This window comes from Lithobates pipiens, unplaced genomic scaffold, assembly GCF_037356315.1.
Source record: "Lithobates pipiens isolate NorthernLeopardFrog02 unplaced genomic scaffold, aLitPip1_a1.2 Scaffold_1, whole genome shotgun sequence".
Classification (NCBI taxonomy): Eukaryota; Metazoa; Chordata; class Amphibia; order Anura; family Ranidae; genus Lithobates; species Lithobates pipiens.
The window spans coordinates 211,610,598-211,638,493 of NW_027507685.1; the positions used below are offsets into that span (position 1 = coordinate 211,610,598).

General features: G+C 43.7%; 1 protein-coding gene across 8 annotated transcripts in view; it reads right to left on the bottom strand.

Annotated features, from left to right (window-relative positions):
• LOC143982725 (cytochrome P450 2C8-like) overlaps positions 1 to 27,896 on the bottom strand; it is a 53,073-nt gene that overhangs the window by 15,091 nt on the left and 10,086 nt on the right. The window contains exons 1-5 of one of the 8 annotated variants that reach the window (XM_077481706.1): positions 25,756 to 25,893; positions 22,989 to 23,124; positions 19,989 to 20,151; positions 2,881 to 3,030; positions 2,477 to 2,637 (exon numbers count right to left, since the gene is read on the bottom strand). In XM_077481706.1, the coding sequence (XP_077337832.1) occupies positions 2,477 to 2,637; positions 2,881 to 3,030; positions 19,989 to 20,151; positions 22,989 to 23,018 (504 nt within the window). In that variant the 5' untranslated portion in view covers positions 23,019 to 23,124; positions 25,756 to 25,893. Of the gene's footprint in view, positions 1 to 2,476; positions 2,638 to 2,880; positions 3,044 to 19,988; positions 20,152 to 22,988; positions 23,125 to 25,755; positions 26,041 to 27,896 lie in introns of those variants that run through there. The other 7 variants (XM_077481688.1, XM_077481696.1, XM_077481724.1 and 4 more) reach the window with 7 other exon arrangements.

Genomic DNA, 27,896 nt, shown 5'->3' on the forward strand with positions numbered 1-27,896 from the left:
GTTAAGATAATGTGAAGATAAACATAAACATAAATCAGAGCAATCTGGTTTCTATTTATCTTCCCTGAGCCGTAAGATATCACTGACCCCCTGATGAAGATTGTTATTGTTCTATATCGAAATGCTGCAGTAAGGCCATACCAGTGCTTTAAAAATGAGTTCCCCAAGTGTACATAGGACAGAAATTAGTGAATTTAGTAAAAAGTATTAATCAAATCACACTTACTCTTCTTGTATTTAACTACAAATAAAACAAAAAAGAGTCAGAAAAAAAAAGGTATGTGTTTTTGTTGGATTGTAGAAGGAATATTGATAGGTTACTTGGTTTCCACCCAGTATTAGCCAGAGCACATGTACAGAATTTAACCTTAGCCCAGTTAAACTATGTTCATTAAACTAATCCAATCACGGCCAGTGGAAATGCTGAGCTTCCCTGTTGGCCAGTGAGGCATAATAATGCATTATGTGGACCAATAGGAAAGCTTGTGGCAAATTGTGAGGCCAAGCTTGATTTTCAAGAAAACGAATAAAACAAATAAATTCATAAAGTATTCCTTATATCATTTAGAAATGTAATAGGCTTTAAAGAAGGGGGAGGATATACGAACAACGAATAATGGTAATAATATATATGGCTTTCAACCAAGAGTCAAACATTTTTCCTAAATGAGCCTTATATGAAAATGCATGAATCTTGGTTGAAAGTTGTGAGAATCTCCAGTAAAAATGAGAATCTCCAGTAAAAATAAGATCTTAAACGCTGCAAATAGAGTAACATTCCATTGCATTAAATATAAAGCAGCAAGTAGAGTTCAGAAGTAGAACATCATTATTTTTTATTCACACCCATTCAATATTAATTCACAGTAAGTGTTCATAGAATAGGTTTATATACTCCCAAGTGAATGTTGCAACACACAGTCCCCAAAATATAATTGCAGCAAAAGTGCCGAACATGTTGATCCAATGACAAGCAAAAGATGAGATAGAAGTACAGTAAAACTTTGGATTTATGAGCATAATTCGTTCCGGAAAACATGCTTGTAATCCAAAGCACTTGTATATCCCTTTCATGCCTAAGCATATTTCTGACATTTGTTGCTTACAAGTTAAAATCTGTATTTTTTGCTGGAAAAATTACTTAGAACCTCCAAACGTTATATATATTTTTTTATCAGAGATTCTAGAGAATAAAATTACGATCATTGCAATATTTTATGTCACACTGTATTTGTGCAGTGGTCCTTCAAATGCACTTTTTTGGGAAAAAAGACACTTTCATGAATAAAAAACAAAAACAAACATTAACGTTAGCCTAATTTTGTTGTATAATGTGAAAGATGATGTTACACTGAGTAAATAGATACCCAAGATGTCATGCTTTGAAATTGCACACACACGTGGAATGGCGACAAACTACGTTACCTAAAAACCTCCATAGGCAGCGTTTTAAAAACAAAATTACGATTATCAGGTTAGAGTTACAGAGGAGGTCTAGTGCTAGAATTATTGCTCTTGCTCTGACAATCACGGCAATACCTCACAGGTGTGATTTGAACGGACCCCCCGGACCCCCAGACAGGGCTCTTTTCTCCGAGCCCGATGGCGGAACACCAGGGTCCGGTCACAAGTGGGTGGCTGCATATAAAGGAATCAATTTCTCCATTTCCCCCGGCTTCTCCTCCTCTCCCTCCCACAGGCATTCAGCGGCTGCAGGAGGAAAATGGAGAGATCAGTTCCTCTATGTCGGTATTTCTCAATCTTTTTCCAGTCAGGGCACCCTTGAAGTACACCCCTAGGTGAATGGAGCTGCACAGCAACCACCCTGCAACTGTGTGCACTGCATGCAGTTGCAGCATAGTGATGATGCATTTAAGGGGTTAAAACAGGTGATCAGTAGGCAAAATTTTGTTTTATTGATACATGTCCCCCAAGGCAGGACCCAGACCCGTATAACCATTGTATGCCCAATTACTTGCATATAAGACTTCAAAATGGGCATTTTGGATTTTTGACATTCGGGTCCCATTGACTTTAATGGGGTTCATTATTCGGGTCCGAACTTTCGTAGTGTTCGAAAGTTCTCCCCTATTGGAGAGGTTGCAGGCAACAAGGCAACCTTCTTCATATTTTATGGTAATGTAAGACCCTTACTAGCTTTTGGCGACAAATGTTCCATTTATTCGTTAACTTAACAGGCATGCTAACTCCACTGACCCTACCCTAGCACTGCTTAACTTAAGCATTGAACGCTCCCCCACCATCCAACATGACAGAACTCATTGCCCCGATTAATCTTCACTATACTTTTGAACTCTCGCTAGCCATAAGAGCTAATTATTTTCCCAAATGTGAAAAAGCATAAAAAATTGGGCTGCTTGGATAACAATCCAACCTTGCCTGATAGCTGAACATGAATAATCTATCCTTTAGGCAGACAAGAATATAGTTAGTGACCACAGAGTAGTTGTTTTACCTGTCCAGCAATTGAGTTTCTTATTCTGAATGCATCTTTCAACATTGCAAGAAGACCAAGAAATTTCTTGTCCTCATAATCAAAACGTTGACCAAAGACGATGGAACAGATCACGTTTGACACAGCCAAAGTCACCAGGTATGTAGGGTCGAAAGGTGAACCTAGAGGAAAATGAAATAAAATTCCTTCCTTGAATCAAGTGAACCATTAATGGGGATGATCTGTTCAAAACTAGAGAAAAGAAATTAACTTGTTGTACATAGTGTGACCAATAAGAGGAACAAGATTGGCCATATTTTAACAACCATCTTGTCAATATTATTGCATGCTTGGCTCAAATCAGATCTTTCAGATAATCGCTCTAAAGCCTCAAGCTAAACAGGTTTTATACATTTCAAACACACCTGCTTTTCTTCTAAACTCCTCTATAAGACAACGAGACTCCTCCTGGATTCGCTCTTCAACACTTCTCTTCCCCATCCCGAAGTTCCTCATTGTAGCGAGGGAGAAGCGCCGGAGCTGTTTCCAGCGCTCCCCATTACTAAGCATCACCCCTGTTGACAAAAACTAGCATTTTTAAAGAATTATTAAATCGAAGTATACCTGTACAGTACTGTATGCAAAGCTAAAACTTTTTTTTTCCATTTTAGATAAAGTAGGTCAGAATTAAAACCTTCTTTTTTTCTGTTTGTGTCTCATTAATTGGGAGAATTTCCCTTCAATTTCTGTCTCAAAGGCACATAAAAGCTAACAAAAACCTGACAGAATACATACGGTACATATGCTTTAAAGCTGCAGTCTAGGGAAAAGTCACCCAACCACTAAAAAGAAAATACAGTTAGGTCCATATATATTTGGACAAAGGCACAATTTTCATACTTCTGTCTCCGTATGCCACCAGAATAAAATTAAAAAAACAATCCAAATGAATTTGAAGTGCAGACTTTCAGCTTTAATTTAAGGGGTTGAACAACCAGTACTTTGAAAAAGTATTCATACCCCTTGACATTTTCCACATTTTGTCATGTTACAACCAAAAACATAAATGTATTTTATTGGGATTGTATGTGATAGATCAACACAAAGTGGCAGATAATTGTGAAGTGGAAAGAATATTTCTCAAAGATGTTTATAAATAAATATGTGAAAAGTAGGGCATGCATTTGTATTCAGCCCCCCTGAATCAGTACATTGAAGAACCAACTTTTGCTGCAATTACAGCTGCAAGTCTTTTTGGGGATGTCTCTACCAGCTTTGCACATCTAGAGAGTGACATTTTTGCCCATTCTTCTTTGCAAAATAGCTCAAGCTCTGTCAGATTGTATGGAGAATGTCTGTGAAACGCAATTTTCAAGTCTTGCCACAGATTCTCAATTGGATTTAGGTCTGGACTTTGACTGTAGCTATAGCGGAATGTTTAGGGTCGTTGTCCTGTTGGAAATGAAGCCTCCGCTCCAGCCTCAAGATTTGCTGCTGATTTTTTCCTTCCGATTTAACAAAACCATGTAGTGCAAGGGCCTGCCTGATTGCATACAAATCTGATAGTGTGTATGGGGCTTTACAGATCTTCTTCCAGGATTGCCCTGTATTTGGCTCCATCCATCTCCTCATCAACTCTGTCTGACCAGCTTCCATGTCCCTGCTGAAGAAAAGCGTCCCCAAAACATGATGCTGCCACCACCATGTTTCACAGTGGGGATGGTGTATTCAAGGTGATGTGCAGCGTTAGTTTTCCGCCACACATAGCATTTTGCTTTTAGGCCAAAAAGTTCAATTTTGACCTGACCAGAGCACATTCTTCCACATGTTTGCTGTGTCCGCCACATGGCTTCTAGCAAACTGCAAACGGGAATTCTTATCGCTTTCTTTCAACAATGGCTTTCTTCTTGAGACTCTTCCATAAAGGCCAGATCTGTGGAGTGCACAACTAATAGTTCTCTAGTGGACAGATTCTCCCACCTGGGCTGTGGATCTCTGCCGCTCCTCCAGAATTACCATGGGCATCTTGGCTACGTCTCTGATTAATGCTCTCCTTGCCCAGTCTGTCACTTTAGGTGGACGGCCATGTCTTTGTAGGTTTGCAGTTGCGCCATACTCTTTCCATTTTTGGATGATGGATTGAACAGTGCTCCGTGAGATGTTCAAAGCTTGGGATATTTTTTTAGAACCTAATCCTGCTTTAAACTTCTCCACAACTTTATCCCTGACCTGTCTGGTGTGTTGGTGTGTGTGGTGTGTATGCTCTATCGAACATTTTCTGTCAGACTTTCTGCCAACAAATGTTTGATAGCAGGTTCTCAAATTTTCAGCCAACACAACTTTGTTGTCGGAAAGTCCGATCGTGTGTACACAAGTCCCTCGCACAAAAGTTCACGTATGCTCGGAATCAAGCAGATGGAGACCTACTGGCTATTGAACTCCCTCTTTCTCGACTCGCCGTACATGTTGTACGTCATCGTGTTCTCACGTTCGGAATTTTTGGCCAACATTTGTGTGACCGTGTGTATGCAAGACAAGTTGGAGCCAACAACCTTCGAACAAAAATCCACGGATTGGTTGGCGGAAAGTCCGATCATGTGTACGGTCATTACTCCCTTTGACCACCACCACTGGTGCATTGCTTCCTCTTAGCACCAATACTGAGGCATTTTTTTCCTCCCAATGAAATCTAATGACGGGGCAAAAGTTCTTTGACTGACCAAGGATATTGGGATATTTAATTTCTTCCTATTGATCAATGGTGCTTTTTTTCCCACCCACTAACCAACAATTTTGGGGCATTCTTTCCTCCCACTAATCGCAGATGCTGGGGCATTATATCATTCTACTGATCACCAACACTATGGGGGTTATTTACAAAAGGCAAATCCACTTTGTACTGCAAGTACACTTGGAAGTGCAGTCGCTCTAAATCTAATGCATGGATTGAACAGTGCTCCATGAGATTTTCAAAGCGTGGGATATTTTTTTTATAACCTAACTTTGCTTTAAACTTCTCTACAACTTTATCCCTGACCTGTCTGATGTGTTCCTTGGCCTTCATGATGCTGTTTGTTCACTAAGGTTCTCTAACAAACCTCTGAGGGCTTCACAGAACAGCTGTATTTATGCTGAGATACAATTACACACAGGTGGACTCTACTAATTAGGTGACTTCTGAAAGCAATTGGTTCCACTAGATTTTAGTTAGGGGTATCAGAGTATAGGGGGCTGAATAAAAATGCATGCCACTTTTTTTTATATTTATTTGTAAAAAATATTGAAAACCATTTATCATTTTCCTTCCACTTCACAATTATGTAGCACTTTGTGTTGGTCTGTCACATAAAATCCCAATAAAATACATTTAAATTTTTGATGGTAAAATGACAAAATGTGGGAAATTTCAAGGGGTATGAATACTTTTTCAAGGCACTGTAGCCTTGCAATGCGTCCAAACCCACATTGTAAGCCCTTGTACACACGGTCGGACATTCTGCCAACCAAATCCATTGGATTTTGTCCGACCGTGTGTTGAGGGTGGTTTTCTGCCACACAGTGTTTTGCTTTCAGGCCAAAAAGTTACATTTTGGTTTCATCTGACCAGAGCACCTTCTTCCACATGTTTGGTGTGTCCCCCACATGGCTTCTCACATACTGAAAACGGGACTTCTCATGGCTTTCTTTCTCAAATGGCTTTCTTCTTGCCACTCTTCCAGGCCAGATATATGAAATGCAAGACTAATAGTTGTCCTGTGGACAGACTCTCCCACCTGAGCCGTGGATCTCTGCAGCTCCTCCAGAGTTACCATGGGTCTCTTGGCTGCTTCTCTGATTAATGCTCTCCTTGCCCAACCTGTCAGTTTAGGTGGACGGCCATGCATTGGTAGGTTTGCAGTTGTGCCATACTCTTTCCATTTTCGGATGATGGATTGAACAGCACTCTGTGAGGTGTTCAAAGCTTGGCATATTTTCTGTATAACCTTGCTTTAAACTTCTCCACAACTTTATCCCTGACCTGTCTGGTGTGTTCCTTGGCTTTCATGATGTTGTTTGTTCACTAAAGGTTCTCTAACAAACCTCAGAGGGCTTCACAGAACAGCTGTATTTATACTGAGATTAAATTACACACAGGTGGACTCTATTTACTAATTAGGTGACTTCTGAAGGTAATTGGCGCCACTAGATTTTAGATAGGGGTATCAGAGTAAAGGGGGCTGAATACAAATGCCCACCACACTTTTTCAGATATTTATTTGTAAAAAAAAAAAAATTGAAAACAATTTATCATTTTCTTTCATTTTTTTTTTTATTGTATTGATTTTTCATAGCATAGCTTTACAAGTATATGATCATTTTCATAAACTGCATACTTGCACTACGGATGACCTGCCTTATTGTCAATCATGTCTATGAGATATTTAACCGCCATGTATGTGTATTTTATTTATTTTGTATTTCTTTTGTTTTTCTGTTATGGTTTTTTATTTCATTTTTGTGTTTATCTGGTTTTGTTTCTTCATTGTACACATATTGTACAATTTATTATATAAAATGATCTGTTTTTGTGCACCATTGTACAGATACTATGACACAGATACTATGGGCTATATTTATGTTGCAGATAAAGATAAAGTCACCCAAAAATAAATCTACCCTGGTGAAGGAAAATATGTACCATTAAAAATTTCTGAAACATTTTGGGATGTATGCTACAAATCTTCATGGACTGACCTCAGCTTGACTCTGGCAGTGCCTACATTATTAGCTTTTGGGTTTGATATATATATATATATTCATGTATAACTAATTCATTGGTGTATCTTGTGTATTTTAATGTGACTGTTTTTAGACGATACAATTAATTTCATGTACTGATTAAAAGTGTCAATTGGTTTCCTTTTACATACTTCATTACTCCAATTTCTGCCTTAAAAGTTATTGCAGTAGTTGCATATTCTCTTTTCTTTTCTTTCCACTTTGTGTCCCAATAAAATACATGCAAGTTTTTAGTAACATGATAAAATGTGGAAAATTTCAAGGCACTGTAAATATCAAGTACACATTTTAGGAACTGCAACCATTTTTAGACACAATCCCCCCCATTTTCAGGGGCTCAAATGTAATTGTTCCTGGGTTTCTTTTGCAATGTGTTTTGGATCATTGTCCAGCTGTACCGTGAAGCGCCATCCAATCATCCAATCTGCATTTGGCTGAATCTGCGCTGACAGTATATCTCTAAACACTGCAGAATTTATCCGACTGCTTTGTCTTCTGTCACATCATAAATAAACACCAATGTGTCTATGGGAATGTTTGACCATTCTTCCAGAAGCGCATTTGTGAGGTCAGAGATGGATGTTGGACAAGAAGATCTGGCTCACAGTCTCCGCTCTAATTCACCCCAAAGGTGTTCTATAGGGTTGAGGTCAGGACTCTGTGCAGGCCATTCAAGTTACTCTACCCCAAACTTGCTCATCCATGACTTTATGGACCTTGCTTTGTACACTAGTAGGGATGAGCTTCGAGTTCGAGTCAAACTCCTGTTCGACTCGAAAATTGCCTGTTCGCCCGTTCACTGAAAAATGAACAATTTGAGGTGTTTGCGGCAAATTCAAAAAGCCGCGGAACACTGTGTAAAGGTCTATGGGAGAAATCTAAAGTGCTAATTTTAAAGTCTTATATGCAAGTTATTGTCATAAAAAGTGTTTGGGGACCTGGGTCCTGCCCAGGGGACATGAATCAATGCATTTTTTTTTTTAAAAACATGTTTTTTCAGGAGCAGTGATTTTAATAATGCTTAAAGTGAAACAATGAAATATTCCTTTAAATTTAGTACCTGGGGGGTGTCTATAGTTTGCCTGTAAAGTAGCCCTTGTTTCCCATACTTAGAACTGTCCCTGCACAAAATGTCATTTCTGAAGGAAAAAAAGTCATTTAAAAGCACTCACAGCTATAATGAATTGTCGGCTCCTGGTAATACAGGAAAAAGTCATTGAAAGTAATTGAAAAAAAAAAAAAAGGAGGCGTGGGGGTCCCCCCACATTCAATTACTAGGCCCTTCAGGTCTGGTATGGATATTAAGGGGAACCCTGCATCAAATAAAAAAAAAAAAGTTACGTGGGGTTCCCCCCAAATATCCATACCAATTTTAAGGGGAACTCCACGCCAAATTTAAAAAAATAAATGGCATGGAGTTCCCCCCAAAAATCCATACCAGACCCTTTATCCGAGCACGCAACCTGGCAGGCTGCAGGAAAAGAGGGGGGAGACGAGAGAGTGCCCCCCCTCCTGAACTGTACCAGGCCACATGCCCTAAACATTGGGAGGGTGCTTTGGGGGTAGCCCCCAAAGCACCTTGTCCCCATGTTGATGGGGACAGGGGCCTCACCCCCACAACCCTTGCCCGGTGGTTGTGGGGGTCTTCGGGCGGGGGGCTTATCGGAATCTGGACGCCCCCTTTAACAAGGGGACCCCCAGATCCCGGGCCCCCCTGTTTGAAATGGTAACGGGTACATTGTACCCCTACCATTTCACAAAGAAAGTGTAAAAAATTGTAAAAAACCCAGACACCGTTGGGATAAGTCCTTTATTAAAAATAAAAAAAATTAAAAAAGATTCCAGTGGTGGTAATCCACTCTCGGTATCCTGCGATGGGTGATCTCCTCTCCGGGGTCCAGCGATGGATGATCTCTCCTCTCCAGGTGCAGGGTCCAACAATGATGTCCAGCGCAGCGCATCCTGTCTCCACCGGAGACAACGTGAGAATCCCGGCAGCCTGACAGGTCTCTTAGTTGAGGAGGACAGGACCACCCGTCACGTAACCCTGTCCCCCCTCTGACGCAAGGTGAAATCTGGGCTTCCCCAGTGATGTGCGGGTTATCCCCACCCCCTCTGATTTAATGGAAACCTGCGTTACATCAGAGGGGGGCGGGGTCTTATGTACAGAGGGGGGCCCCGTCCTCAGCTAAGAGACCTGCCAGGCTGCTGCGATTCCCGTGGTTTCTCCGGTGGAGAAAGGATGCGCTGCGCTGGACATCATTGTTGAACCCCTGGACCTGGAGAGGAGAGATCATCCACTGCTGGATCCCAGAGAGATGATCACCCATCGCAGGATACCAAGAGTGGATTACCACCGCTGGAACCTTTTTTTTTTTTTTTTAATAAAGGACTTATGCCAACGGTGTCTGTGTGTTTTCTTTAAATTTTTACCCTTTCTTTGTGAAATGGTATGGGTAAAATGTACCCATTACCATTTCAAACAGGGGGCGGGATCTGGGGGTCTCCTTGTTAAGGGGGGCTTCCAGATTCCCATAAGCCCCCCCGCCCGCAGACCCCCACAGCCACCGGGCAAGGGTTGTGGGGATGAGACCCTCGTCCCCATCAACATGGGGAAAAGGTGCTTTGGGGGGCTACCCCCAAAGCAACCTCCCAATGTTGAGGGCATGTGGCCTGGTACAGTTTAGGAGGGGGGGGGCGCTCTCTTGTTCCCCCCTCTTTTCCTACGGGCTGCCAAGTTGCGTGCTCAGATAAAGGGTCTGGTATGGATTTTTGGGGGGGAACTCCATGCCTTTTTTTTTTTAAATTTACGCAGGGTTCCCCTTAATATCCATACCAGACGTGAAGGGCCTGGTAATTGAATTTGGGGGAACACCCAGGCATATTTTTTTTTTCCTATCAATGACTTTCAATTACTTTTCTCTGTATTACCGGGAGCCGACAATTCATTATAGCCACAAGTGCTTTTAAATGACTTTTTTTCCTTCAGAAATTACACTTTGTGCAGGGACAGTTCTAAGCACGGGAAACATGCGCCCCTTTACAGGCATACTATACACACCCCCTAGGTATGAAATTTAAAGGAATATTACACTTTTATTGTTTCACTTGAAGCATTATTAAATATCACTGCTCCCGAAAAAACATCTGTTTTAAAAAAAAAAATTGCACTGATTCATGTCCCCTGGGGCAGGACCCAGGTCCCCAAACACTTTTTATGACAATAACTTGCATATAAGACTGTAAAATTAGCACTTTAGATTTCTCCCATTGACCTTTACACATTGTTCCGTGGCTTTTTGAATTTGCCACAAACACCTCGAATTGTTCATTTTTCGGCGAATGGGTGAACAGGCAGTTTTTATTTTAGTTTTTAAAACTTTTTTTTGCATTGATTCATGTCCCCTGGGGCAGGACCCGGGTCCCCAAACACTTTTTATGACAATAACTTGCATATAAGCCTTTAAAATTAGCACTTTAGATTTTTCACGTTCGAGTCCCATAGATTTTAATGGTGTTCGGATGTTCAAACAAATTTATTGCCTGTTCGCATGTTCTGATGCAAACCGAACTGAGGGGTTTTCAGCTCATCCCTATACACTAGTCCAAATCATTTGGTGGAGGGGGGATTATGGTGTGGGGTTGTTTTTCAAGGGTTGGGCTTGGCCCCTTAGTTCTAGTGAAGGGAATACCAAGCATACAAAGACATTTTGGACAATTTCATACTCCAAACTCAGTGCCTGACCTCACAAATGCACTTCTGGAAGAATGGTCAAACATTCCTATAGACACACTCCTAAACTTTATGGACAGCCCTCCAAGGAGAGTTGAAGCTGTTATAGCTGCAAAGGGTGGGTCAACACAATATTGAACCCTACTAAGACTGGGATGTCATTAAAGTTTATGTGCAAGTAACGGCAGGTGCCCCAATACTTTTGACAATATAGTGTATATTTTTTTCCCAAAACTCTCTGCCTGTCCTCCAGCAGCAGTGGGGTATGGTCCTTACTGCTGCATTGAACAGTGCTGATGTGATAATGTTACTGCAGGGGTGGGTCCATGACAATCTAAAGTCAGAGAAAGTGGGTTAAATGACTGGGTACATCTAGTAGTTAAAAGAAATGATTGCAGAAAGCTTCTCTGGGTTAAAGCAAAGCTTGTTTTTTTGTTTTTTTAAATTGTACTGTTACGAGTCCAATAATTAAATTTTTACCTGAAGTCCAGCTTTATGTTAGTTCCAAAGGCATCCATGCATATTATAAGGATTATCGAGTCTCCATTTTGTTATACTGTATTCCATTTTGTTATACTGTCTTCCATTTTAAACTTTGTATGACCAAGCTAGAATTCTAACTACTAAGACATAGATGCTCGCTATTTGGAAAATATGCTGTTTTCTTAGAATGCCCTTGGCCGCGAGAGTTTGTACAGAGAAAGCCAGATATGCAGTTATCACACATTCCTATAACTGCGTCTGTAACATATAACGTCTGGGTCACAGGCTACCAACAGAATGTTGATGAATATTGTTGAATATTGCAGAATGTTGATGAATATTGTAGTCTTATTCTTATCTCGTGTGAAGGTTAATGATGTGCTTTGCCATGAAGACGATTTCTGCTTATTCTGCTTGTTCTGTCAATAAACCTGTTACTAGGAAAAGTTTGGTGTATAACTACAAGGGGGATCCCTGATTGGCTACTCCACAGGGTGCCACCCCAACTGTCTCAGCATATAACCTGTTGTATTCAAAACATTAAAGGTAATCATTATTCACATACATCTCGTGTATGAGTCTTGGTTATCTCACCGGTGAACGGGACTCCCAGGTTCATCCAGACCACGGCCTAGGCAAGATAGGAAGAGGGAAATCGAGCACCTAACAGAGCAAGGACCTACCTTTACAGCTGGTACCAGGAAGTGGGGTCATCGATCGGCAGGTGAGTGACTACTGATTTATTTACCTTATTGGTGAGGATCTTTTGGTGTCACTCATACTGCCGCGGTGACCGCCACGTGCGGGACCTTTATTGCTGCTGTGCCTCCACGGTGGGCTAGGCTGGCCCATCGGGAGAAGTAGAGGGCTCGTACCTAAAAAGAGAGTCCGGCTAGGTTGGCCTGACTTAAAACTATTAAGTAAAATAGATTAAAAGAGAATCCGGCTAGGTTGGCCTGACTTAAAACTATTAAGTAAAATAGATTAAAGAGGAACACTACAGGGAAGGGAAGCAATAGATTGCGCCCTCCCCAAATAAGGTCGGATGTTCAAGGGACGCCCGAAGGGTAATTTGCTAAAATCAAACACAGTGCACATTTTATCTAGTCATGTAAAATGATTGTATGTGATTTAGTTGTTCATATTTTTCTTTTCATCTAGTCATGTAAAACGATTGTATGTGATTTAGTTGTTCATATTTTTCTTTCCAGGTTACGTAAGTATTTCAAACTTGCCTTTTCAATTGTTTTTTTTTGTATTTTGCTGTTCTTTCAATGTCTTTACCTTGGGATCCAGATTGCTGTGAAATTGTTAACCCTTGCCCTCGCTGTACTGTTGGTTTATTGTTTCTTAAACAAATTGATATCCTGATATTGATAGCCACTCGCCCAGGGGGATATTCCACTAGACTAGGAGAACGCCCTGTGTACCCCAGGACGAAACATCTCCCGTTGTCACGCTAGTCAGAATAAACCTGCATAGCCCAGTCAGTGAATCCCACCTCCTTGCCGAATCTTCCCTGGAAGAAGTTCAAAAACAGGTGATTTGTGCCACTGGCTGCTATCACCTCTGCCCCCTTACCAAGCATCTCATAACACCCCCCATAATGGGGAATACTGTAGGCAAAGACGGGACCCCTTATGAACAGCCTACTCCCTATCAGTATGTGCAGACTATAGTGCCGGTCCCTATGTAGAACCATTTTGGAGTCAGGTTAGGGAAAGGTGCCAGCAATTAGGGATCCATGATATAGATCCCGCGGGCCCCTGCAACACAGAAGATTGGCATGTAGTAAAAAAGATTTGTCAGTTACATAAGCACTCATACCCCCCGGGAAGTGGGATGTAGATTACATGAAGAAATCTTGCAGGATATGGGAAGCCCCTCTAAAAATTTATAAAAAAAAGCATGCCAAAAATCATGCCCTCACAAAAGGAAAACCAATACCCTCGGCACCTATAACTACACCCCTGAATGCCCCAGAAATACCCCCTCCTTATGTCCTTGTCAAAACTGACGAGGGCGAGGTTGCCCAGGCCTTGGCCATCTACCCCAGCCTTGGGGTAGACATGGCTGCCATATCCGCTGCACTGTACAACGCCTCCATCCCGCACCAAAGACAACAATGGGACAGGGAATCCCAAGCCAAAAGAGACAGGGAGGGCCAGGAGTACCAGGACCGAGTAGAAGCCGATGGGAGGGCGAGGGAGACCCCTGAGCAAAAAGACTTTAGGGAAGAGAAGGAACGGTTTGCCCTTGAAGTAGAGGCAGCCAGAGCTAAAATAGAACAGGGACATAACATTTTGAGGGAAGCCCGAGCCGCCCTAGCACAAACAAAACGAGAAACAGAGGGAGACCCGGACCAGAGCCCGGGAACCTCCCAAAGCAGTGATCCCACTGAGGGAGAGGCTGTAGTCCTGAGTCCCGAAGACAATCGGGCCATGGAAAAAAATCTCTAAGATGGGAGTGGTCACCAGGAGTAAGGTCAAAATCAAGTTGGCTACAGAGAAACCACTACCCGTACCCATACCAGCGCCAGGACCCATTATCTCATCTATGGCCACCCCCGTAGTTACTGACGAGGATGATGAGGACACCCCCGATATTAAGGCTCCCCTTATGACCATAGGTAACACAGAAATTCACCTACCCCTGCCCCTAGGCACACTGACAAAACTCAAAGAACTCTGTCCACCCCCCAGAAAACATCCTAGGGAAGCTGCCACCTTCCTGTTGCGCCAGTGCGCCGGGTCAAATCTGGACCCGATTGATCTTGAGAGTATAATACATATTCTAGACCCCGACTGCCCCGACCCCCCAAAGGTAAAAGACCTATTTAATGCCCATGTCCAGGGAAAAGGGGGCTGGCCAGTTTTCTGGAAAACCCTAGGACAACATTGGAGCACCCTTTACAAAGGGGTCACAGCACTGCAAGATCTGGTCCAAACAAAACAAGCCCCGAAGGAAAAATTCTATGATTTTTGCACCCGAGTATACAACCTCTGGAAAGCGGTAGATGGGGCGGATGGGTCCCTTTTTACCACTACTGTAATGGCCGGAGGGGAGCCAAAAGTAGTACAGCTGCTAAAATTAATTAACCCCAAATGGGCTACCCAACCCCCGGAAGATTTCATGTCAGACACCCGCTCCAGGGAAACCTCTGGGGTTTTTGAACAAAAAGGGGGGTTATTTTATAACACATTTGAACCCCCAACCCCTTTAATGGCACTCCAACCATATGCCCCCACTCGAAGACCAGAATATGCCCCCCAACCACCAGACCAAGGCTGTTTCAACTGTGGTCAAATGGGACATTGGAAGTCCAATTGTCCCTACCGTAGGGGCCAAACGGGACCTTGGGGGAAGGGAAAGGGACGAATGCGTTACCCTAACACCTTTCCTTCAACTCCACAACATCAACGTCCCCCAACTTACCAAGGACCAGTGTCAGGCCCCAGATATCACCAGCCCTATCAAGGACCCCGAGGACCCCCTCCACCTAACAATGCCGCCCTTCGTGTTCCACCACCCCCACCAGCCCCTATTCCCATGTAATGGCCTGCCATCCAACCCTCAAGCAGGACATAGGGCTGCCTGGAGTATGTCCCTTCCCTCAGCCTGGTATGTTACAATGTGTCCTGGAGGAGCCTACCCCAGGTGATCCTGGGTGTAGATGGAAAACGCATTTGTTTTCTCATTGACACTGGTGCCACCTCTAGCTCCATCAATGATGTGACCTTTGACACGCCACAATGTTCTGAGGGAAGCTCCATAGGTATTAATGGGACTCCTGTTACCCACCCTATCACCCCACCCTTATCAGTAACCACCCCGGAGGGGGTGCTACTTTGCCAACAACGGTTTGCCATCCTGCCCCAATGCCCAGTCTCCCTGATGGGAAGGGACTTAATGTCCAAACTGGGAGTGGTGATCAAATTTGATCCACAGGGAGCAGTAACTGCCAGCTCCGTACTCTGCGACTTACAAGGCCCAAAGAGACAATCCAAAAAAGGGTATTTTGTACTCTTACCTGCCTCCCTGGAAACCCATGCTATTTGGGCAGAGAATAACGCGAGTGTAGGTTTCATCCCATGTACCCCTTACACCCCCCAAATGCGCCCAGACTCAGTACCTGTCTTTCAAAAACAATATGCACTACATTCTGACAAAATTCAGGGGATTACACCCCTCATCAATAGGTATGTAGCCATGGGCATCCTGACACCCGTCATCAGCTCATGGAACACCCCCATATACCCAGTGAGAAAGGCAAGCGGGGAATGGCGCTTGGTACAGGACCTCAGGGCAGTCAACAAAATGGTGGTTCCCCTCCCCCCTCTGGTCTCAGACATCGCCTTTATTTTTTCTTGCATACCGGCAAACTCTATGGCCTACACGGTAATTGACTTAGCTAACGCTTTCTTTAGCATCCCTGTGGATCCACTGGCCCAGCCCATGTTTGCTTTTTCTTGGGGGGGGAGGGGGCAACTGACCTGGACCCGCCTACCGCAGGGCTATGTGGATAGCCCGGCAGCCTTCTCTATGGTATTGAATGAGACAGTCAAATCCTGGCAATCGAGCGCCGGGTCGGTACTCATCCAATATGTGGATGACCTCCTTCTCTGCAGCCCTTCCCCAGAAGCTTGCGAAGAAGACTCAAAAAACTTGCTGGATCACCTAGCCAAGGCAGGTCACTTGGCCTCACGGAAAAAGATACAGTGGGTGACCCCTACTGTAGAGTACTTGGGGTGCATACTCAATAAGGGAGAGAGAAGTGTTTCCCCCCACCGAGCCGCAGCCCTTAACGCTCTGCAGCCACCCAGGGACAAGGCCGCCCTCTTGTCTTTCCTGGGAGCAATCGTCTATTGCCGGCAATGGATCCCTGACTGCTCATTTCATGACTCCATTCTGAGGAGGGCCGCGCTCTCCACTGCGCCAAAAGTGGTGGAATGGACGGAGGAAATGTTACACTCATTTAACACCCTCCTCTCCTCCCTTGCCTCCGCCCCGGCCTTAGGACTAGTGGACTACAGGAAAACTTTTCATCTATATTGTGTAGTTAATGGATCTGCCTTTGCAGCAGTTCTTGCCCAAGAGCACGGTAATTCTTACCGACCGGTGGCTTTCCTTTCCAAGAAACTCCCACTCCAGGTCCAGGGCATGCCTGCTTGCCTCCAGAACATGGCCGCATGTGCCATGGCCATCCAAGAAGCCAACAAGTTAGTTCTGGGACACCCCCTAACTGTTTACACCACCCACTCAGTCACTCACCTTATACAAAACCTCAATACACAACATATGACCACCCAAAGAGCCAGCGGGTATGAAATCATTCTTCTAAACACCTCCAATCTGACCATCAAACACACCTCTGACACCTCCCCCATCCTCAGGCTATTACATTCTCTGCTCAAACTCAGGAATTATGGTGAACCATCCAAAATGCATGACTGCACAAAGGTATTGGACCAAGTCACCTCCCCACGAAAGGACTTAACAGACGTACCTCTGGCCGGTGCAGAGGAAGTTTTTGTGGACGGCAGTTGCTCGCGCCCTTCGGATTCCACTTTTCTGACAGGATACGCGGTAGTACAACTCCCAGATCTGGTTCTGGAGGCTAAGCCACTTCCGCCTTCCTCGGCACAGGTCGCGGAACTGGTAGCCCTCACCAGAGCATGCATCCTGTTCACAAATAGGGATGTTAATATTTACACTGATAGTCGATACGCCTTCGGCGTGGTTCACGATTTCGGGGTGATCTGGGCTAACAGGGGTTTAGAACGGCTGACAACAAAATTATAGCCAACAAGGAGCATATCCTGGCCCTTCTCCAGGCTATACTACTGCCCAAACATTTGGCGATTATTAAAGTCAAGGCTCACACCACCACTGGTAGCTACATTGCCCGAGGCAACGCCCTTGCGGATAGATGCGCTCGAGCGGCGGCAAATTCCTCCACACATCCACCCCCCCACCACGATATTTCTCCAACAAGATTTTTCAGCGCCAGATTTCCCCTCAGTTGCAGCCCAAATCCAATCCATGGCCACAGACGCTGATGTCCTTTTCTGGGTCCAACAAGGATTGTCCAAAGACCAAAGAGGCCTTTGGACAAATGGAGGGGTCATTGGGATCCCCGAAGCCAGCTCGGCCCTCATCCTTTCCTACCTGCATGGTCCCGGACATATAGGGTCCCAACCCTTGCAACAGCTGTATGAAAAAACCTTCTGCACAGTTAATCTAAAGAACCATGCAAAGACCCTAACAAAGTCATGCCTCACATGCGCTCAAAACAACACGCAGGGTAAGCGACATGGTATACACGGCCAGTTGCCCCCACCCCTAGGCCCACTACAGGACCTACAAATAGACTTCACCCACATGCCCAAACAAAAGGGAAGCATCAAATGCCTGTGCGTTATCGTTGACAAATGGTCAGGATGGGTGGAGGCGGTCCCCTGCACTGGGGAAACAGCTAAAATAGCGGCAAGGGCTCTCCTTAATCATTGGGTATGTAGGTTTGGCATACCAGCCACCATTTGGTCAGACCAGGGCCCGGCTTTTACTTCAGATATGACACGGGAATTGGCAAGGTGCCTGGGAATACAGTGGAAACTTCACATTCCCTATCATCCCCAAAGTGCAGGAGTGGTAGAAAGAATGAACAGGAATATAAAGGACAAACTAAAAAAGGCCACAGGAGGAACGTTAAAAAACTGGATAGATTTCCTTCCAGGAATATTGTTCCAAATCAGAACCACCCCCCACTCTAGGACACGTTTGTCACCATTCGAAATCCTAATGGGTGTCCCAGCACAAACACAACTAAAAGCATTAGATGCACAGACTGACATTAACCTATATTCTTTACAGGAAGAGTACGTGAAACATCTGGTAAGTACAATAGAAGAACATAATGAACAAGTTGCTGTCACCTTTTCTCCTCTTCCAACAGAACCTACTCACCCCTTCATCCCGGGGGATAAAGTGTTGATCAAGCAGCTTGCCCAACGGAAGCACGTGGGGCCCATCTACTCCGGTCCATGGAAGGTGGAGAAGGTTTCCAGGACTGCTGTCCTCACAGACTACACCCCTCAGTGGATCCATGCCAGCAGACTAAAAAAATGCCCCGAACCTCCACCGACTCCAGAACACCCCCAGAGGACACTTGCCCAAGACCAACAGGAGGACGCCACCACCGAAGGGACCCCGGAGACGAACCTACAGACCCTCCAGGAACAGTTCGGCAGAATCTCCCTGGACTTTCCTCCTCCTCCCACCAGCTCGGACTGAAGTCATTCAGCCCAAAGACAGACCCTCTTACAGGAAGCAAAAAACTTGGGAGATGATTGGAACCTTTTATCGGGTATGGGAGGGTGGTTTGGAGGTATTTGGGGGGGCATACTGGGATTTTTCAAGAAAATATTTCTCGTATTAGTGATGATAGTGTTGTTAATAGTAATGATCTATGTGATCGCCAAGTGCTGCTGCATAGCAGCCTCCAAGGTTTCCCATCTAAAAATAGCAACCAAGCCCAATGACGAAGAGAAAGCACTTATGGCTTTCTCTAAGGATATCTGGTATAAAGGATGATCATAACCTCGTGCCAAAGTTATGATCACAGGAGGGATTATAAGGATTATCGAGTCTCCATTTTGTTATACTGTATTCCATTTTGTTATACTGTCTTCCATTTTAAACTTTGTATGACCAAGCTAGAATTCTAACTACTAAGACATAGATGCTCGCTATTTGGAAAATATGCTGTTTTCTTAGAATGCCCTTGGCCGTGAGAGTTTGTACAGAGAAAGCCAGATATGCAGTTATCACACATTCCTATAACTGCGTCTGTGACATATAACGTCTGGGTCACAGGCTACCAACAGAATGTTGATGAATATTGTTGAATATTGCAGAATGTTGATGAATATTGTAGTCTTATTCTTATCTCGTGTGAAGGTTAATGATGTGCTTTGCCATGAAGACGATTTCTGCTTATTCTGCTTGTTCTGTCAATAAACCTGTTACTAGGAAAAGTTTGGTGTATAACTACAAGGGGGATCCCTGATTGGCTACTCCACAGGGTGCCACCCCAACTGTCTCAGCATATAACCTGTTGTTTTCAAAACATTAAAGGTAATCATTATTCACATACATCTCGTGTATGAGTCTTGGTTATCTCACCGGTGAACGGGACTCCCAGGTTCATCCAGACCACGGCCTAGGCAAGATAGGAAGAGGGAAATCGAGCACCTAACAGAGCAAGGACCTACCTTTACACATATCATGAAATATCAGAACATTTTTGTGAGAAACAGAGACTGCCACTGTTGTCTTTTCAGTGAATGATAGTTGCCAGGCTATTACTTCAATGCTTTAAGTTGCTCAATACCTGTTTCATGTCAGTGAATTACAAATTATTAAAGTGGATCAGCATAACAGCCAGTGAACTGGCATTTTCAGAAGGGGGTTAGCTTTTTTAATAGATCCCATTGTTTTCTTAGGAAAGGTTTAAATATGATTAAAGGTGTCACATACCATAGTCTTTAAACACAAGCTGTGCTCCCGGTACCTTTGCTCTGTCACCAAAAACATCTGCATTGTCAACTAGAGCCTCCTTCACAGCATCATATCCATGTAGGACCACTATTGTCCTGCTCCCCAAGTGGACAGTAAACACATCTCCATGGATCTTCGCAAGCTGTGGCCAAAAAAAGAAAACACTATTTAGTGGCAATGCTTCAGCGGTCCCACTATTGTTATTCGTTTTTATTTATTAGTGGGACTGCTTTTAGGAACTTTTAAAATGTTCAGCTCTTTCAGCTGATGATGGGACTTCAACTTTTTTTCCACTATTTATACTTTTTAAAATATTAAGCTTTTTAACACTTTTTTAACATTGAAGTCAATGAGAGCATACTTAAAATCCTTAAAATCATCTTCCGCTACCAAAAGTTTCAGCTCCTTCATACTTTCACCTACAGATGCCAAACAAACTTTAAAATGTTCACAAAATATTTAGCTATCTGGCAATATCTTTTCAGTTTGATATCTTTTACAGTTTTTGTGAAAAAGCTGTTTAAGTTTAGTGATCATTTAAGAAAATTTCATTAATTTAGGGCATCCAGGCTTTTGTTGTCTGTTTTGTTCCCATGGTTACCAAAGCTTCTTATACACAGTGATGGGCAGTGGGGGGAGGCGGCTGGAGCATCTCAGATTACAGAGCCCGGGGGAGAGCACAGACACACCATGTACTGATTTCTAATAGTGGAATATGATGGGGCAGTTTTGATGGGGTCGTTTTGATGGGGCAGTTTTGATGCTGGCAATATGATGGGGCAGTTTTGATGGTGTCAATATGATGGGGCAATATGATGGGGCAGTTTTGATGGCGGCAATATGATGGGGCAGTTTTGATGGGGGCAATATGATGGGGCTATTCAGCATTACCACACATTTTCTCCAGGAAATGCATTTTCTATTTGTAATTGATATACCTACTCTGAACTTCACACCTGCTGTCTGCAAAATGTAGAGAAGCCTTTAAAGGGAAGATGGCCTCTGATTTAATTGATACTGGCTACATCTTTATGTATTTGTGTGCTAACACACATGTTTGGTCTGATCATTATTGGATGTGTTTTTCATTGTGTTTCAATATTAGATAGGCCTACTTACCTATTCACATACTGTATGCGTAGCAAAGTCCCAGGCCTCTTTAGGCCTTTAGGCCTAATAGTGACCTCCAGAGTCAGGGAGAGCTGACATACTTCAGTGTAGAGTGGGTTACAAGGCATGGTGGGTGTAATGCAAGATGAACAGGTGGGCGCCGGACACTTTTTGAAAGCAAAAGAGATTTGTCTCTTAAACAGAACTGGGGGAGAGAGGGTTAGGGCCAGGACACCCTTAGATAGATGCATTGTTATTTAGCAGACTCCAAGACTTCTATAGGCAAACAGCTATACAAGTGAAGGCCTCCAGTCAGACACAACTTCTGTATAGGTAGGATCACTGTCTCCTATGGCAACAATCTTGTAGTTGTTAGTAACGGTAATGGTATTCAACTATTTGCAACACAAACAGTTCTCCTTACCCCACACTAACTCACTGTGGGTCATCACTCAATGAGCTCCCAGTCTCTCTCACTAGACTTCCGATCCAATAGCCACTGGTTTCTTCCACTTTAGCACTCAGCATCTTCCTCAAGTGTCATGCCCGCTTCCTTGCTGGGTCCCTTGCTTGGCACTCACAGATACTCCTCAAGCTTCACCCCGGACACATTAGGTCCCTGGCTTGGAACTCACTGATGCTCCACAAGTGTCACCTCTGCTGTCCCGCTGGGTCCCTGACTTGGCATTTGCTAAAGTCTTCCCACTACTTCACTGTCCATGGTGAGAAGTCTGCTCTGGTACTGGCCTCAGCTTACTTACAGTGGTCTCCGGTAACAAGGTGGATGGTCCCTTAGTGGCGACAGCTTCCCATTTACCTCTGACCGCAACTGGTTCCCCGGAAAGTGGAACCGTTACTTCTGGTTGTACTACAAGCCCACAATCCCAATCCTACACTGCTCTCCTGCTCTCAGACAGCCTAGCAGCCAGATGTCCCCGGGATAAGCCTAAGACTTATGGCCTAACAGCCCAGGGCAACATGACACATGTCCACCCAGACAGCCATCCCGGTGGCACAGAACCACGATCACCTGACTCCATCCAAATAAATAGGCTCTCCCAGCAGGCCAAGGGACCCAAAAAAAACCCTACCTATTGGCTCAGACACTCCATTCATTCATAATCTGTCCTTGCTATGCCTTGTCTTATCCAATGTCACCAGATACCAGGCCACCTAGTGACAGAAGAGAGAAGTGCAGCAATTTCAGAATTATTAGCACATTACTGCTACACCATATTGTGAAAGGACTCTTAAATCATTGCAATGTTTTCATCAAAGTGTTACATTTTAGAAAACAAAGTTGTAAAAGGAGAGAACAGAATTGGAACTTTGAATGAAGCACACATTAGTAAGAGAATAAATCAAGTGACTATAATATTTATTTTGTATAGTCCATGATATGTTATACAAACATTTTGGGCATCAACCTCTAAAATGCTCTGGGCATACAGCCTCCACACAATAAATCAAGGACTAATATTTCATAATAGTTTACAATCCAAAAAACATTCACATAAAATACAAAGAACAGTAAGTGCATGTATATACGTTTCTTGCTGTGGTTGAACCCAAAATGGCCAAGATAACCATGGTAACTAAATAATAGATTAAAAAATCGATCAAAAATGCCTAAATAATAAATTATAAATCGGAGAGGATCATATGAATCTTGATATTCCATGATTGAGATAAAAGATAATGGCTAAAGGCTCTACGCGTTTCGCGGTATTCCAACCGCTCACCAGGAGCATACATCATGGAATAATTCTAAAAATTATATAGAAAGAAAAATGATTTAAATTATTAGATAAAAATTGGCAAAGTAATCTAATTATTATAGTAAATTTGAAGGCTGGGCGTCCAACTCACGTCTGCATCAGCGGGCCAGTAAAACAGCATCAGGGTTTGCAAAAAGAGCCGTAGTGCATAGCCACCAGGCACCGAGGCAGCCTGCGGGAAAGGTAGCCACCACCATAGGCACTTCCAGGGAGGGTAGATGCAATGCCTATGAAATAGATGCAAATATCTATGTGAGGAAACTATGTGAAACAGACCACATATGGATCTGTGTATGTGTTGTGTATAAAATATATGTATTGGAAAATAATCTTTTTGCCCCCTTTCATCTGCTCCTGCAGTAGAATGCATTTTTTTAAATTATCGTTTTGCCCTTTCCTTTAAGTAGCTCTTGTGGTAGCTTACCTTCCTGATCTGGTGCTCTGCTTTCTCTGTAATCTACCCATCACATCTACCCTGAAAGTCTGTATGAGACTTAGAAAATGGGTGGGATGGATGTGAGGGGAGGATCGCAGGAGCCGGTGTACATGTGTAGCCATGCAGCGTGGATCTTCTGTAGGGAGAAATTCTGACAGCGGGTCAGCACTGCGGGGAGGAGAGCTATCCATCACCTACTCACGATTGACAGGTAGCTATAATAAATATCCCCCAAAAATATATTAAAAACGAATTTCTTCCTCAGTTTAGGCTGATATTTATACTTCTATATATTCATGGTTAAAAAAATAAGCGTATATTGATTAACTTTTGCGCAAAAGTTATAGCGTCTACAAAATAGGGGATAGATTTATGGCATTTTTATTATTTTTTTTTTTTTTTAATAGTACTGTCGGCGATATGTGATTTTTATTGTGACTGCAACATTGCAGAGGACAGATCAGACACTTTTGACATTATCTTGGGACCAATGACATTTATACAGCGATCAGTGCTATAAAAATGCACTGATTACTGTGTAAATGTCATTGGCAGGGAAGGGGTCAAACACTAGGGGACAATCAAAGGGTTAAATGTGTTCCCTAGGTGTGTTCTAACTGTAGGAGGGATGGACTCATTAAAACATGACAGAGATCACTGATCCCGATCACTGGGAGCAGTGGATGCCTGTCATGTTGCTAGGCAGAACAGGAAAATGCCTTGTTTACATAGGCATCTCCTCTTTCTGCCTCTCCGTGTCATGATCGCGGACATCGAGTGCGTGTGCATGCCCACTAGCCTACGATGACTGAGAGACATACAGGTACGCCCATCTGTCGATGTACATCGGCGCATGGTGGTCAGCAAGTGGTTAAAACCGCTTTAGGTATTTTATTTCCAATGGTGCTGGCTCCATTTTTGATAAAAAAACACACAGTGATGAAAATACTTAAAGTGTTTTTTTTAACCCAAAAAAATAAAAATAAATATAGATCCTGGTCCTTTAAAGCAGATTAAACAGCACAGTGCTTGTGCTGTGTAATCTGCCCCCCTCGAAACTGTAAAAAAAAAAAAAATTCCACTTCCTGTATGCTTTCTCTAAACTGACCACGGTAACCATGGCCACTTTGCCCTGATCACTGTGGTCAAAGTGCGTTCCTCCATCATACGCTGCCCTGTTCTGCTTTCCTCTCTCCCCCCTCACCCCCCTCCTTCCTGCCTATCAGCACCCTCTCTGTCTCTGCCCCACCCCCCACCCCCGGCCGCTATTATTGAAAATAAAAAACCTAAAATTGTCACTGCCAGCTTCTCTATTAGAGACTGGCATACAACACTGTGTAAATCCTTTCTAAAAATGAGCATTCTAAATAGCTATTTAGAGCTGTCTTCAGGCCGGTCACGTGACTCACGGACGCTTTACAGCTCTGAGACAGGGCTTCTGTGGGAGGAGCCGAGCGGCCATGTGATCTCCCCGTCTGACGTCAGAGCACGCCCCCCTTAAAGGAGAATTGTACAAAAACACAAGATTGATTAAAGCGGTTCTGCACCTAAAAAAAAAATTATTAAAAGCCAGCAGCTACTAATATTGCAGCTGCTTACTTAATAAATTGACACTTACCTGTCCCAGGGTCCAGCGATGTCGGCAGCAGATGACGAGCGATCACTCGTCTCTCTGCTGCCCCCGCCACCATCCTCTGTCAGGGAATCGGGAAGTGAAGCGTTGCGGCTTCACTGCCCGGTTCCCTACTGCGCATGCGCGAGTCGCGCTGCGCGTCTCTTCTGGTCCCTGCTGTGTCCTGGGAACTGTGTGTTTCCCAGAACACAACAGGGGGGGCCAGGGCATCTGCGGGGGTCTGCGGCGGTCTGTCCCGGAAGTGGGTGCAGATACCTGGAACATCCAGGTAACTGCACCCCCCTCCCCCCTGAAAGGTGCCGATTGTGGCACCGGAGGGGGGGAGGGATCAGATTAGCGGAACTTCCACTTTAGGGTGGAGAACCGCTTTAAACCCACAAGTGCTTTTTACTATTACTACTATTCCTTTATATTGGCTTTTAGAATTTACAAATGCAGAAATTTAGACAATTAACACTTTTTGAAATATAAAAAGGTGCATTTTTTATACAACTATATAGATCAGACCAAAATGAGGGACATATGAGGGACAGAGGGACTTAGCTCCAAATCAGGGACAGTCCCTCGAAATCAGGGACAGTTGGGGACTATGTTTACATAATGTGCTATACCAGCCTCTAATAGAGCGACCGGCAGTTTAAAAAAAAAGAGTAACAAACACTTTAACTCATTGCACTTTCTGAATTGCCTCCAATGTGAACAGCTGCATTTGGTCCCTCTTATCTCAGTGGTCATGTACCTTCTGCACCCCCCCCCCCCCCCCCCGTAGTTGCTCCCGCACACTCTCACCTTTTTGAAGGACTTGATCAGATCTTTCATGTTCAGCTGCAGTACATTTCCCAAAAAAGGAAGAGGGGTGGGCCCTGGGGGAAGGTGCCAATCCTTTTTATTTCTATTCCTCATAAAGAATAATATAAGACAGGTGACACAGAAAGCCAGGATCAGCGTGCTAGAATCCATTAAATCCAGTGATCTTGGAATTTGCTGCCAATAACCCTACAATGTAAAAAAACATAACAAACTATATTAATGATGGACCTCATGCAACACTGTTTTAGCAGTCTGACTCAATCAGATGCAAGGTTCAGAGGGCAGAGATTAAACTGTTTATGTCTGGAAATCCACATTCTTCATGTGGGAGTGACACGGTCTTTCTGCATATTTGTCGGATCTTATGCCCCATACACATGGTCGGAAATTCAGATGGAAAAAGTCAGATCGGATTATGTTGTCAGAAAATCTGATCGTGTGTGGGCTCTATCGGACTCCGTCGGATTTTCCAACGCACAAAGTTTGAGAGCAGGATCTAAAATTTTCCAACAACAAAATACGATCGTTTAAATTCCGATCATGTGTAGACAATTCCGACGGACAAAGTGCCACGCATGCTCAGAATAAACTAAGAGACAAAAGCTATTAGCTACTGGCCCATTTATACTCCCGACGTACGTGTTTGACGTCACCTCGTTTCGAACTATCGGATTTTCTGACAACTTTGTGCGGCCGTGTGTATGCATGACAAGTTTGGCCCAAAATCCGTCTGAAAAAATCAGATGGATTTTGTGGTCAGAATGTCTGACCGCGTGTATGGGGCATAACAGTTTGTACATGGTGACTGCAGGCCTGCTGGACCCAACATAGTATTTTCATAATTGTATTGAGGACACTGGTTCAGTTAGCTTTTCAGCAGAGCAAATCATGGAGGGTTCTCAATGTTCTGCAACTATACTGCTACTAGGGTCCTTTCACACAGGGTTTCCGACTAGGTCCACCTAGATCAAAGCTCTATGCAGGTCTACAGGCAGGTAGATCCACCTAAGCCCTCGTTCACATTGGCACGATTTGACAGGTCAAATTACATATCAAATCGGAGCCTATTGCCGGCAATAGGAGAGTCCCAATCGGTACAGCGCCAACTTTGGGGGCGATTTCAATAGACATCTGTGCAGGAAACACGCAAAGATGTCTTTCAATTTGCCTCCGAAGTTGGACTGAAATGCAGCTTTAAAATCGTGCAAGTTCAGATGAACTCACACGATTTCAAAGCCGTGTTCAGTATGAAAAAGGGCTACAGCTGAATCTGTCCAGGTCCGAAAATAAAAAGAGAAAAGGATTGCATCCATTTTTATTGTTCTGGTCCTAACCGTGACAGAATGGAGGTAGCCTGATGTAAACGGACAGCCCAGAGATCCAACATGGGTCCTCCACAGTCCACTGTCAAAATGCAAACAAAAACGGAACAGGCATGGATGTTACAAAGATGACTTCCATCCCCCACTGCTCTGAGCAGGGTATCGCTGAGTAGGGAGCAAGCCCATGTGAATGGACGCTAAGGCCTGGTTCACACCTATGCATCTTTCTGTGCATTTTCAGTTTTGCAGAAACACAATACAGTGTATTTCACATGGTTTCCTATGGATGTAGTTCACATCTGTGCATTTTCAGGACCAAGGTTTTTTTCTGGCTTTTGGTTCCATAGGCTTCAATGGTTTCAAGATGTGTATTGAAAAATGCAAAATGCACCTGCAATATGCAAGCTGGAACCTGCACAAGTGTGAATCAGGCCTCAGACAGGATTGATCCTGATAACCATGGACAGCCTTTTTCAACCTTCTTAGCCCTTGTACACACGGTCGGACATTCCGAAAACAAAATCCGTTGGATTTTGTCTGATGGATTTAGTCCGAAACTGGTGTTGCATACACATGGTCGGACAAAGTTGTCGGAAAATCCGATCGTTAGTAACGTGATGACGTAATTTCGTTACGGCGGGACTACGCTCAGGCCGGTAGCCAATAGCTTTGGTCTAGGAATTTAACCTGAGCATGCATGGCACTTTGTCCAATCGGAATTCTCTACAAACGATCGGACAAAGTCCAATCGGATCATGTTGTCAGAAAATGTTATAGGAATGTCGGTTGGATATTCCA